At 41.2% G+C, this 14,490-nt stretch overlaps 1 protein-coding gene across 1 annotated transcript in view; it reads left to right on the top strand.

The window, feature by feature from the left end:
- Window positions 1–14,490, top strand: part of TRAPPC12 (trafficking protein particle complex subunit 12) — a 313,601-nt gene that overhangs the window by 288,582 nt on the left and 10,529 nt on the right. Inside the window, exons 10-11 of the mRNA XM_082251892.1 lie at window positions 7,532–7,641; window positions 10,653–10,740. Coding sequence (XP_082108018.1) covers window positions 7,532–7,641; window positions 10,653–10,740 — 198 coding nt within the window. The remainder of the gene's footprint in view (window positions 1–7,531; window positions 7,642–10,652; window positions 10,741–14,490) is intronic.

The following is a 14,490-nucleotide window of genomic DNA, read 5'->3' as shown; positions in this document are numbered from 1 at the left end:
ATAAAAACTGCGTTAACCACCCCTAATCACATGTGGAGTAAGATGTTTTCAGGGACAGTTGAGATTGTAGTAGTTTGCTTGGCAGTCCTTGTCCTGCACATCTAGTGGTGCTGGTTCATTTGTTAAATTGAATCTTCACTGTATCTGAGCACCTAAACCAAAAATTATTTAATACTCAAATCAAACTCTCTCATCCATCCATGTCTCAATGCTTTATTTTGTTGAGAATCACTTTGAAAACACCCCCTATCATTTCTGGCAGTGGCCTTCTTGAGAAAGGGCGCAAATGATTCATGTAGCATTTACTTCCTGGAATCCATCTGCCCATTAGCTCAAGTATGTATGAAGGAGAGTGGGCTTAGCATAAAAAAAAATCTCTCCTGAAGACTCCTAGGATGTATGACGAAAACAAGTAAATTTGATTATTATATAGGATTTATATAGTGCCAGCAGTTTGTGCAGCGCTTTACAAGATGAGGGAAGACAATACAGTTACAATACAGGGGGAATTAGAGGCCCTGCTCGTTGGAGCTTACAATCTAGAAGATAATGATATACTTTCATATCTATTTACTAATGCTAGCAGCATGAGGATTCAAAATTATCAATGTTGATTGGAAGAGTTAAGTTCCACTTTAATTAGTTGGGGCCTCTTGTATAAGGCAGCGCAAAGAAATATCATGATTTAGTCTAACAAATAAAAGCCAATCAGGTTTGACTCTACTGCCATCCATGAAAGTGGAATGTTATGGCTTAATGGTGTACATTGATGTCTAGTTTATTTAATAAGATGGCTGTTTGAAGTGATTAAAATGGAACTAAACTCTCTCAATCAACATTAACTATTTTATATTTCCAAAATGTTTTATTTGGGTTTCAAGGAATTCCAATTCCATATAATAATCAGCATGTAGATTGTTATAGAAACAGGTTAAAGAGGAAGTAAACCCTCTTCTGCAAGTTGTACCTATAGGTAAGCCTATGATGAGGCTACCTATAGGTACTGTAAATATCTCCTAAACATGCACCGTTTAGGAGATATTTACCTTACATGCAGCCAGTGACATCACTGGCGCATGCGCTCTGAAGGAACGGCAGCTGGTGCCGTTCCTTCAGAGCCCCATGCCGTGACCGTCGGCGGAAGTGACGTCGCCGCGGCTCCGGGCAATCAGATGGCCGGATGCCGTGATCCCGGAAGACGGGCGACTGAACATTTTGCCCGTCATAGAGGTAAGCGGGCGGCACGGCGGGGGCTCGTTCTAAGGTAAGTATTTCATAATGAGCTAGTATGCGATGCATACTAGCTCATTATGTGTTTCTCTATCAGGGTAAAAAAAAAAAAAAAAATTGGGGTTTACAACCTCTTTAAGGATCATTCCCATTCTAACTAGGGGAACAGATAAGAATAACGTTAAATGAGGAAAAACATATAGGCAATGCCATGCGGCTTTTGATAATTTGGTAGGTAATTCCCGTCACACTCACGTGAACTCGTTTAGGCGTAGATTCCCAAAACTGTGAATTATAGTAATATCCTAAAGGTCGGTGAGGGAATTAACCCACTAAAGCCGTTACAATGGGCAATCTATGTCTTGGCAAAAAAATCCTACAGCCTTATGTCAGAGAGAAAAGGTGGGCTTGTAAGGATCTAGTTAGTAAGCTACAGCGAAATTGGGCGAGGTAACATGCGTATTATCAGGAAGTTGAGTTAAAGGCTAGGCCTGGAGCATGAGAATTGCAAGCCATGGCTGCCCAACATTAGCTCTTTTTTTTTTTTTTTTTTAATCCGATACATTTTTATTGCATTTCTACAACAAAGTTACAACGTGTACAAAAGAAAAAATTTACATACACATCAAAACAGATGTGGTTAACTGTGCAGGTCCCTCAGGTATCCTATCACTCTATCATTACAACATTCCAAGCATCAGTGTGTACAGGGGTTGGAATAAAATATGGAAAGACTACATGATTTGCAGGTGTGAAAGTGACAACATCTTTCACGTTGAAAGTGTAAGTGATGTTATATTATTTTGCTTCCGCTGTGTGATGAGACACTTAGCTAACTGGTGGGAAGCCTCGCTTTTGTCATTCATTGTGTGCGCTGCTAGTAATGCGGAGTCATGTCAGAGCTTATGGAGTTTCAAAAAGGGCAAATTGTTGGTGCCCGCTTAGCTGGTGCCTCTGTGACTGCAGTTGCCAATTTATTTGCGGTGTTGCAAGGTACAGTATCAAAGGTTATGATGGCATATACAGTGTCTGGGAAAACGTCATCTGATCAGCATAAGCGCGGTCAACATGGCCAACTGACCGAAAGAGACAAAAGGACATTGCACAGGATTATGACCTGGATTTTTGCATGAAGAATGGTATCTGATTACATCATCCACCATCCAAGACTTGTACAGCTGCAAGAAAAAGTATGTGAACCCTTTGGAATGATATGGATTTCTGCACAAATTGGTCATAAAATGTGATCTGATCATCATCTAAGTCACAACAATAGACAATCACAGTCTGCTTAATAACACACAAAGAATGAAATGTTGCCATGTTTTTATTGAACACACCATATAAACATCCACAGTGCAGGTGGAAAAAGTATGTGAACCCTTGGATTTAATAACTGGTTGAACCTCCTTTGGCAGCAATAACTTCAACCAAACGTTTCCTGTAGTTGCAGATCAGTTGTGCACAATGGTCAGGAGTAATTCTTGACCATTCCTCTTTAAAGAACTGTTTCAGTTCAGCAATATTCTTGGAAAGTCCGGTATGATTCGCTTTCTTGAGGTCATGCCACAACATCTCAATCAGGTTGAGGTCAGGCCACTTCAGAAGGCGTATTTTCTTCTGTTTAAGCCATTCTGTTGTTGATTTACTTCTATGCTTTGGGTCATTGTCCTGTTCCATCTTCTGTTGAGCTTCAGCTGGTAGACAGATGGCCTTAAGTTCTCCTGCAAAATGTCTTGATAAATTTGGGAATTCATTTTTCCTTCGATGATAGCAATCCGTCCAGGCCCTGACGCAGCAAAGCAGCCCCAAACCATGATGCCCCCACCACCATACTTCACAGTTGGAATGAGGTTTTGATGTTGGTGTGCTGTGCCTCTTTTTCGCCACACATAGTGTTGTGTGTTTCTTCCAAACAACTCAACTTTGGTTTCATCTGTCCACAGAATATTTTGCCAGTACTGCTGTGGAACATCCAGGTGCTCTTGTGCAAACTGTAAACGTACAGCAATGTTTTGTTTGGACAGCAGTGGCTTCCTCTGTGGTATCCTCCCATGAAATCCATTCTTGTTTAGTGCTTTATGTATTGTAGATTCTCTAACAGGTATGTTAGCATTTGCCAGTGACTTTTGTAAGTCTTTAGCTGACACTCTAGGATTCTTCTTCACCTCATTGAGCAGTCTGCGCTGTGCTCTTGCAGTCATCTTTACAGGACGGCCACTCCTAGGGAGAGTAGCAGCAGTGCTGAACTTTCTCCATTTATAGACAATTTGTCTTACCGTGGACTGATGAACAGCAAGGCTTTTGGAGATACTTTTATAACCCTTTCCAACTTTATGCAAGTCAACAATTCTTAATTGTAGGTCTTCTGAGAGCTTTTTGTGCGAGGCATCATTCACATCAGGCAATGCTTCTTGTGAAAAGCAAACCCAGAACTGGTGTGTGTTTTTTATAGGGCAGGTCAGCTGTAACCAACACCTCCAATCTCAGGATTGACTGATTGGACTCCAGTTGGCTGACATCTCACTCCAATTATCTCTTGGAGATGTCATTAGTCTAGGGGTTCACATACTTTTTTCACCTGCACTGTGAATGTTTACATGGTGTGTTCAATAAAAACATGGCAACATTTCATTCTTTGTGTGTTATTATTTTAAGCAGACTGTGATTGTCTATTGTTGTGACTTATGCCCCGTACACACGTGCAGATTATCTGAAGACTTTTGTCTTCAGATTTACCTTTTCTATGTAGTGCAAGGGCCTGCCGGATTGCATACAAATTGAAAGTGTTTAGGTTTGACCTCATATTATATGGTTTTGGTAAGTCTGCAGACAAAAGTCTTCAGATAATCTGCACGTGTGTACGGGGCATTAGATGATGATCAGATCACATTTTATGACCAATTTGTGCAGAAATCCATATCATTCCAAAGGGTTCACATACTTTTTCTTGCAGCTGTATTTGTCAATTCCCAGGGGAATTCAAACCGTCTTGGATTCCAAAGGCAGTCCAACACCATACTGGGTAAAAAGTTTTGTTCTTTTACAATACTTGTTTCCATAATTTTGTCCAACCCATGTATGACATACATAAAATTCAATATACAGTATCTCACAAAGTGAGTACACCCCTCACATTTTTGTAAATATTTTATTCTATCTTTTCATGTGACAACACTGAAGAAATGACACTTTGCTACAATGTAAAGTAGTGAGTGTACAGCTTGTATAACAGTGTAAATTTGCTGTCCCCTCAAAATAACTCAACGCACAGCTGTCTAATGTCTAAACCGCTGGCAACAAAAGTGAGTACACCCCTAAGTGAACATGTCCAAATTGGGCCCAATTAGCCATTTTCCCTCCCCAGTGTCATGTGACTCGTTAGTGTTACAAGGTCTCAGGTGTGAATGGGGAGCAGGTGTGTTAAATTTGGTGTTATCGCTCTCACTCATTTTCATACTGGTCACTGGAAGATCAACATGGCACCTCATGGCAAAGAACTCTCTGAGGATCTGAAAAAAAGAATAGCTGCTCTACATAAAGATGGCCTAGGCTACAAGAAGATTGCCAAGACCCTAAAACTTAGCAGCAGCACAGGGGCCAAGACCATTCAGCGATTTAACAGGACAGGTTCCACTCTGAACAGGCCTCGCCATGGTCAACCAAAGAAGTTGAGTGCACGTGCTCAGCGTCCTATCCAGAGGTTGTCTTTGGGAAATAGATGTATGAGTGCTGCCAGCATTGCTGCAGAGGTTGAAGGGGTGAGAAGTCTGCCTATCAGTGCTCAAACCATACGCCGCTCACTGCAAAAAAATTGGTCTGCATTGCTGTCATCCCAGAAGGAAGCCTCTCTAAAGATGGTGCACAAGAAAGCCCGCAAACAGTTTGCTGAAGACAAGCAGACTATGGACTTGGATTACTGGAACCACGTCCTGTGGTCTGATGAGACCAAGATAAACATATTTAGTTCAGATGTGTGTGAGGAGTACAAAGACAAGTAAGTGTGTCCTGCCTACAATCAAGCATGGTGGTGGGAGTGTCATGGTCTTGGGCTGCATGAGTGCTGCCAGCACTGGGGAGCTACAGTTCATTGGGGGAACCATGAATGCCAATATGTGCTGTGACATACTGAAGCAGAGCATGATCCCCTCCTTTCAGAGACTGGGCAGCAGGGCAGTATTCCAACATAACGACCCCAAACACACCTCCAAGATGACCACTGCCTTGCTAAAGAAGCTGAGGGTAAAGGCGATGGACTGGCCAAGCATGTCTCCCGACCTAAACCCTATTGAGCATCTGTGGGGCATCCTCAAACGGAAGGTGGAGGAGCGCAAGGTCTCTAACATCCACCAGCTCTGTGATGTCGTCATGGAGTGGAAGAGGACTCCAGTGGAAACTTGTGAAGCTCTGGTGAACTCTATGCCCAAGAGGGTTAAGGCAGTGCTGGAAAATAATGGTGGCCACACAAACTATTGACACTTTGGGCCCAATTTGGACATTTTCACTTAGGGGTGTACTCACTTTTGTTGCCAGCTGTTTAAATATTAATGGCTGTGTGTTGAGGTATTTTGAGGGGACAGCAAAATTACACTGTTATACAAGCTGTGCACTCACTACTTTACATTGTAGCAAAGTGTCATTTCTTCAGTGTTGTCACATGAAAAGGTATAATAAAATATTTACAAAAATGACTTGTTTTTCAATAAAATAATAAAATATTTTATACCAAGCTATATATGTAAGACTAGTTAATATTGAATTATTTTTAATTCCTATGCTGCTAGCATTAGTAAATAGATATAAAGGTATATTATATTTACTTGTTTTAACCCTTTAGCTGCCACAGCTGTTTTTTTTTTTTTTTTTCTTTTTTTGCACACAAGCTTCTAAATCATTTTAGCCCTTAAGTTTACATAAAATCCCCAAAACATTATACATTTTCCGAAAGCAGACACCCTAGAGAAAAAAATAGTGGTAGTTCCTATTTTTTATCTCACACAATATTTCTTCAAAGGTCTAAGAAATGCAAAATATTAGTAAAAAATAAACTTTAGGGCACAAAAATGCAATAAAGTACCCAACATTTTGGTAAAATATAAAAGAATGAGGTTGCACTAAGTAAATAGATACCCAACATATCAAACCTTAAATTTGTGTGCGCCTGTGAAATGGTGACAAACTTCAGTACCCTATATTTTACATAGGCGACACTATAGGTCATCAGTTTAGTGTTAGAGGAGGTCTGGAGCTAGAAATATTGCTCTCACTCCAGCATGCACAGTAATATGTAACGTGTTTCACAATCTGTTTTTTCATGCGTAGGCGCCCCTAATGCATGCGTTTACATTCTAACAAGCATATATGTGGGGGTGGGGGCCTGAAAAAAATTTGGGGGGCATTTTATGTGCTTGCGTTTTAGCTTAAATTTTTTACTATTAAAATTCTTATTATTTTTTACTTAACTTTTTTTTCACAAAAAGTCCCCTATGTGGTGATTTTTTGGTGACTGGTTCCTTTAATGAGACATCCACTACCTAAAAGACCCAGGATGTCTCCCCTGAGCTCCACTGAATGCAGATTGCAATGTATTACATCCTTTCCCAGCCATGCTGGCCAGGGACACTGAGAGGCCAACCCGGAAGTGACATCAAACACGTTGCTTTCCGGGTGCGCAACAAGGAGAAGGTCTACTCTGCTCCCTCCCCTCTTCCAAGCGACAGCAAGTGGGCAAGCGGAGCCCAGGATAATTGGTGGGGTCGCTGGTAACATGGGTGTGTGGGAGCAATTGGGCTGCAGCGCATCCGCCCTGAATGCTTCCACCTGACAGGCAGGAGTCTGCTTGTCCGATTCACACACAATCCTGATGGCTTAAGCAACCGAGAATGTGTGTAAAACCCCTCGCTGTCAGGTCCGTACGACTTTTATCCAGAGGAGATTTCTTGATTAGGCACACTTTCCTGTCTGCATGCCTCAGCTAGTGGCAGATGGACTCCAGGAAGTAAATGTTACATGAATTATCTGCCCTTACTCAAGATGGCCATGGCTGGAAATCCTGGGGGGGGGGTTTTGTCAAAGTAATTTCCCAACAAAATAAAGCACGGAGATGTGGATGGATGGGTGAGGTTGCTTTGAATACTAAAAATGAATTATCGCATGTAGGCAGTTTCCCATCTTGTCTGATCATTTTGTCCCCCCGTCATCACCCAGTCCAGTCTGATAAAGGTCTGACCCCAGGAATTCTTCTTTATGTTTATAATATATTTTTATTGGAGAATTCATAGTTTTCTTTTCTGTTCCTTAGATTGGAGACATAAAAACTGCTGACAAGTACTTTCAGGATGCTGAAAATGTAATACAGAATCTAGTTAATAAAGATGAGCCAGAGAAGAAAATTATTGTTTTGATGAACCGGTAAGCACATTGACATATTTATTATTGGCTTATCTTTTGTAGTATTCTTTTTTTGTGTGTGCTGTGTCCTCTTAGCTGTTGAATTAATTGAGGACTTCAGTGTCAGCATATAGTGCTGGTCTGTGTTCATTTTAGCTATACAGTAATCCCCCGCTCCATCGCGGTTCAGTTTTTGCGGTCCCGGTAATTTGTGTTTTTTTTTGTAATGTTATTTTACTATATAAATCATTAAAAATGAAATATTTTTGTGTTTTCCATAGCTCTTGCTTTGTCTCTTAGTATCTTTTATGTGTTTAAATGAGTTTCTATTGTTTTAAAAGTGTGTTTAAAGACCTTAAAATGCTTTTACTCGTACAGTGACAGTAAAAAAAACATGCCTACAATGCATTTTAATAGGGTTTTTCTATTTCGCGGAATTTCACTTTTCGCGGCTGGGTCCGGAACGTAACCCCTGCAATGGAGGGGGGTTTACTGTATACAATGCAAAGCAAACACTTTGCTACATTCTCATGTGTGTTTTGCCATAAGGCTTAGTATACTTCCAGCACAGCTAATGCCAAGGATACCACCTTATGCATTCAATCCCTTAAGAAGAAAAACAAATCTGTTCCTAAATTGGCTCATGTGTGGTGTCTGCTCACTCCAGGCATCATACTGATAAAATTAAAAAAAACATTTTTTCTCCTGAAATTGTCTCTATAACTATCCTTAAAGCGCTAATGTAGTGAGGTTTGTAATTTAACCACTTGACCTCCAGGTGATTAATTCTCCCCCCCCCCCCTCCTTCCTGACCAGGCCATTTTTTGCTATACTGCACTGCGTTACTTTAATTGACAATTGCACAGTCGTGCAACACTGTACCCAAATCATTTTTGTTTCCACAAATAGAGCTTTCTTTTGGTGATATTTGATCACTATTGTGTTTTTTATTGTTTGCACTATAAACCAAAAACTATTTTCTCTGTAGATAAAATCAAATTGTGCAACTTTGTCCAAGGTTGATTAATGCCCTTGCCATCCCATCCTGCCTTGTTGCTATGACATTGTTAAGACACTCCCATCTGTTAGTGCTCACCTTCACCATGAGAGGAGTGAGCTCTCGGATGCTGAGTTTAGAGCTACCACATCAAAGAGGGGGGTTGAGTCAGAGAAAGAGCTTGCTCCTGCACTGCACAGTTTGTTTTTTTTGTTTTATATAGGTATACCCCCTTAACTGTTTAGGCAGTTTGGTAAAAATGAACCATGCCTTTAAATCAGTTTCCACTTACTGAAGGATTGACTTCCCTGACTTTGGAACTAGGCCCCTCTTACCTCCCAAATCCCTGTCCACAAAAAGTGACTAGTAAGGGTGCCGTCTCTGTATAGGAGAATGGAGTGCAAAGAGGGCTTAGCCTTGAAATCAGGGAAGACAAATCCTTGGTTTCATAGGGGCTTGCAGAGGGTAGGTTTTTAATTAAAGTCGATTTTGCATGGAAAGCAAGTTAGCTGGAGGCCCTCGACCACCTTAAAAACACTAAGTGAAACCCAATTGAACGAAAAATGTAAAAAATATTTGCCTTACACCCTAGCTTCCTACAGGAGCGAGACCGGTGAGAGGGACGTTGCTGAGCCCTGTCACGAGATTCAGGAAGGCTATGGATCCCAAACCCCATGAAAATTCACTTCTATACAGTGCTGGAGCATCTTCACTCAAGATTTGGGATTCTGAATTTTTTCAAAATCCTGCAGCAAGGCCCAGTGACTTCACCGATTTATTTAAATTTATTTTAATGGCTGTTGCTTAGAATTTTTAAATTAGGGCCTACATGGGCTTCTTCCAGATAAGTGGAACTTAATATAGGTTATAGCAGAAAGACTACCTGCTATGAGGCAGCTCTTCTAATTTTAGAGGCTTAAAGATGCGTTCCTCTTTAAGAAATGTGTCTTTTAATAAATCCCTTCTGCCTCTGAGTGCAGCCCACCTGGGATAATCCTTATCTTTCTCTCTACAGTAAGTCCCCTACATATGAACCTTCGAGTTGCAAACTTTCAAAGAAGCGAACGTGTGCCCAGCGGGCTGAACAAAAAAAACTGACAGATCGCTGTACTAACACAAGCAATGTTGGTGCAGCGATTTCCCCCTAGCTGTGCTATTGTGTTCTGACTGGGGGACTCCCCCCGCCAGAACACACTGATCAGCCCCCACAGCCAATGTCTGCAAACAATAATCTCTGTTGGACTTACGAACAAGCTCCAGGAACAGAACTCGTTCGTAAGTAGGGGACTTGCTGTATTTTCCCTCTGAATCTTTCTTTCAACAAACTCCTGACAGGTTTCTTTTTTGTATTGCACATGCCTGCCACCGCCCTATTCTTTTCTATGAGTAAGCCGTATTCATTCTGCCCCCATCAGCCCACCCACACGAAAAGAATGAGGCTGTGATGCGCATGTGCAGCTGGAAGTAGGAGCCAGCTATGATCTTGTCGAAGCACAAATCACTAGATGAGGGTTGAAGGGTAGAAAAATCCCAGGTAGGATCCACTCCAGGTTGGGGGGGATTATTAAAAAAAAAAAAACAATTAACTAAGGGCATATTCACACCTAACTCAGTGGGATGCATCTACATAGACAGTCCAAAATCAAGGTATTCCTGGGGGCATAGTGCACATTATTGCAGTGCAGTCAAGTAGAGCATGCTGCATTTTTCCACATCGCAAACATGCAAAATTGCATGCAAACTTAGGCAAAGGCACTAATAAAGGTACACATAGAGGCCCAGAGAAAAAGAAAAGAAGGAAGTGACCTCACAGGACAAATGCAGATAGAAAACCGCGTGTCAACTGCATGTTAATGAGCATAAAAACTCACATCAAATGCATACATACTTGCATTGAAAAAACATGCAGTAGACGTGTCGTTTCTAGTGTGAATGAGCCCTAAATGTGCAGTTAACCTTTTAAATTGCTGACATGCTTGCTCAGAATTTACATCCACAGTGCGTGCTTATCTACATATAACATTTCATCTTTCAGGGCTTTCCAACACCTTGGTCAGAATAACTTTGCAGAAGCTCACAAGTTCTTCACAGAGGTGCTGAAGGTGGACCCTACAAACACAGTGGTAAGCTTCTGGGCTGTTAATGCAGGATGGCTGTAAAACTGGTGACATATGGATTGAGTGGGCCTCCCTCTTCTATGCAGTGAGATTCTGGACTGTGTAGTGTGCATAAACAGCTACTCAAATAGGCATCCAGTTCAGTAAATGATGTGTCCATGCATAAGGACAATCAATTATATATAGTTCTATAGTATATGTAGTTAGGTTGAAAAAATATACAAGTCCATCTAGTTCAACCAGTGAAAATAAAAAAACAATATAACCAAATGCAGATGATGCAATGCAGGGCCAGTGCAAGGATTTTTGTCTACACAAGCAAAGGTGTTTTTTGCAGCAGAAAGGCATCATGACCAAAGAGAGGTAGGTGAGAGATGCTGTAACTGGTGGAGAGAAAGTGAGACGGTACTAGTATTTGGGGTTTATTCATACCTGTGAGCACTCTTTATGGTCCATTTGATGTATGCCTGCTGGTGTGTGTTGTAGAGGGGCAGTGCAATATGTTAAATGCACTGCACTGTTTAATTTTTTTTTTTTAACATTTATTGAAAGATAGTTCATTCAACTATATGTGCTATTGCAATGTGTGTTGGGCTGTAATAAAAATGGAGACATACTGCATTTTTACATGACACACACCAACACTCATGTATGGTGTGAATAGGAAACATAGAGAACAGTTGTTTTCTCTGAGTTTTTGTGTCAAACCTGTGTTGATCAATGCAGATCAACACAGCACAACACATTTGGTGTAAATGAGCCCTTCAAGTGAAAAGGAGAAAATTCACCTAAACATCCCTAATCCTAAGGGCTTGTTCAGATAAAGTGCAGTGCAGGAACATGCATGGATGCATGCGTATTCCCACACTGCACAGAAATGCACTGCCATCTGCAGACATTATTAATTCCTAATGGCACCCCATGCATATGAAGCCACCAGAAAGCAAAATACCTCAGTGCTATGGGGTTTGGTGTGGTGCCATTTAAAAATGTGTGCTTGCTGTTCTCCTTTTGTGTTTGCCAGCCAATTTAAATTAATAGGGTGCTGAAAATGCACAAAAAACATGTGCACTTGGGTGCACTTATATGGTTTTAATGAGCCTTAAAATTAAACAAATTATGTACAAAGTTTGCTAAAAATAGAAAGAAAAGAATGCATTAAACATTAGTTGGGAGATGTTCAGATGTCCTGATTTGTTATGTCTTTACATAGTGCTCACTAATTTTAGCTGCCCTCCCCTTTACAGCTATCAGATGTTTGCACAGAACACACTTCCTTTACTTTTCAGTGTGAAAGGAAGTGACACCAAACGACAATTGTGGCTCACCGTCACGTAGAATGTCCTTGCTGAACATGTTTGGATCGATCTGTTGAGAGCATGTTGGCATAGATGAGACTAGGAGCCCTCCTCCATCTCTTGTTCAGTAGTGCTTCACATTTACCGGTGTTCTGCCGGAAACTCCAACTCGCCAAAATCTCCAACCACATCTCTTCCAGTGACTCTACAGCATTGAAGATTTCGACAAGTTGGCTGTTTTCACAGAACACCGGCAGCGTATACACCACGGTACACGATATAAGTGAACATTTGAGTGGATATTGTTAGTCCGCCCGCTAGTAACCAACAACATGGCCGCCTCCAAGGCAGCGCCAACTTTTTTCCTCCTTACCCTCCTTGTCAATATACTGTAGTGTATATGCTGCCGGTCGTATACTGTAGTCTTATACTGTAGTGTATATGCTGCCGGTGTTCTGTGAAAACAGCCAATTCATTGAAATCTCCATTTATTGCTGCTGGAGAGTCACCGGAAGAGACATGGTTGGAGATTTTGGTGAGTTGAAGTCAGTTCTGCTCCACACTGACACATTCCATGCTGCTATGTGACAAGCCAGAGGCAGGGTCAGTGTGATTGATGTATGGCACCCTTGGCTAATCCGAGAGTGTGCCACCCTCCACCCTGAAAGGACAAGCTTGAGTGGCCAGCAAATGAGGCTGTCACTGAAGGGGCGGGAGTTAAGAAGATATGCAGGGTCCTGTGAAAGCCGTTGGGAAGGAAGCGGAGTGTGTGAGTACACTGTGTGGAACTTACCCAAGCTGGTGCCCCACTCCTGCAGTGTGTCCATTCCTCTCTCAGCCGCACCTTGTCCCAGCCCTGAACAGAAGACAAGTATTTTAAAAATTCAGATTCCTAGCAAGTGGCTGGGGATTGGGATTTTACTACCACCCTATCTGGCACCGTAAAGGCAGCTGCCTGAACTGCCTATTGCTGGCACTGGCCCTGATGCAATGTTGGAAAGAGCCTGCCATAAAGTAAACCTGTTACTTATCCTAATCCAAGCGATGTACAGGTTTGCTTTAAAGTGGTGCAACGATCACAAGATCAAAGTGTAGTAACCCACAGCAACCAATCATACATATCTCAGGGAAAGAGCATTTTCTGTTTATTGTATTTTATGAATCCCTGCACTTTGCCGTTTAGTGAATGAATCTAAAGTAGGTTTTATATATGGAGTGAAATTCTGCAAGGACCAGCCAAATTTTGATCTATGTTATGGACAGGGTGGTTGTACAGAAGTCGATCTACGGATCTACGAATCGACTTGTGTGCAATAGCCCTGTTGGAAAATTTCTGCTTGATCAGAGCCCCCAGCTATAGCCAGATGTGCTGATCAGTGTATTCTGACTATTCTGACAGCTGGGAAGTCTCCATACTGTCAGAATACAATAGCTTAGCGGGGAGGATTTCCCATCCACAACAATATTGTGGATGAGGAAATTGAGTCAGTTTTTTTTTTTATTTCATTCAAACCTATGGTTGAACAAAAAGAATTTACTAGTTTTAAATGCTGATAGAAATTTTAGAGGCAGTAATTTTCCTGCATATTCCCTGGTGGTGGTATTGAAGTACAACTCCCAGCATGCACCAGTTTTTGGCCTTTGGGTCTATAGTATAATTTTCAGGTAACAGACGTTTCTTTTCTTATCCATATGGCATGATCATTCAAGGTAACTGAATGTTCTAGACTGGTGGTCTTTTGCATTAAAACATTAACTTGTAAGAAAAATGTGAATAAAACATAGCATGGAGAATGGAAAAGCAAGTGAAATGCATTTTCCAATCCTAGTAGAAGTACAGAGAGGAGTGTCTGTGGTGTATAATTTATCAAACTTACATCTGATTAGCATCACGCTGGAGCTCAGTACTGTTCAACTCTGTTCCTGTAAAAGAGCCTTCCACTCAGGGTTATATGTAGATGGAGTGCTTCTACTTTAATTACACTGACATATATAGAGGTAAGGACATACTTTTAGGCTTAGTGTTATTTCTCTTTTTGTTAATAACTCGTCATCCTTCGATGGAACATTTTTTGGAAATGTCACCAAATTCCACAGAGAAATTTTAGATCTGTCTGCGCTCCTAATATGCACAAGCAGCAAATGCTGCATTGGGGAATGTATAGAATTCACAGCTCTTCTAGCGCCATCTAGTGGTGAATCTTTGTTGTCACAACCAAACCCGTTATTTTCCATCACTTATGTATTCTACATTTTACTGTCCTTTCTATCTGTCCTTCTTTTCTTCTTGTCTTGTCCGTTAGTCTATTCTTCCTGTTTGCCTTTTCACCTATTTTTTTATTCCCAAGCAGAGTGTTTGTTATTTTATCAAGCAATACAAAGTAAATTGAACATCGCTTTGTTGTATCAGAAAACCTATAGTAGAACAATGATTGGTGGTATCCCCACACGGCATGAG

This window comes from Pelophylax lessonae (assembly GCF_965119305.1).
Source record: "Pelophylax lessonae genome assembly, chromosome: 3".
NCBI classification, from domain to species: Eukaryota; Metazoa; Chordata; class Amphibia; order Anura; family Ranidae; genus Pelophylax; species Pelophylax lessonae.
This window is presented reverse-complemented; position numbering and strand designations above follow the sequence as displayed.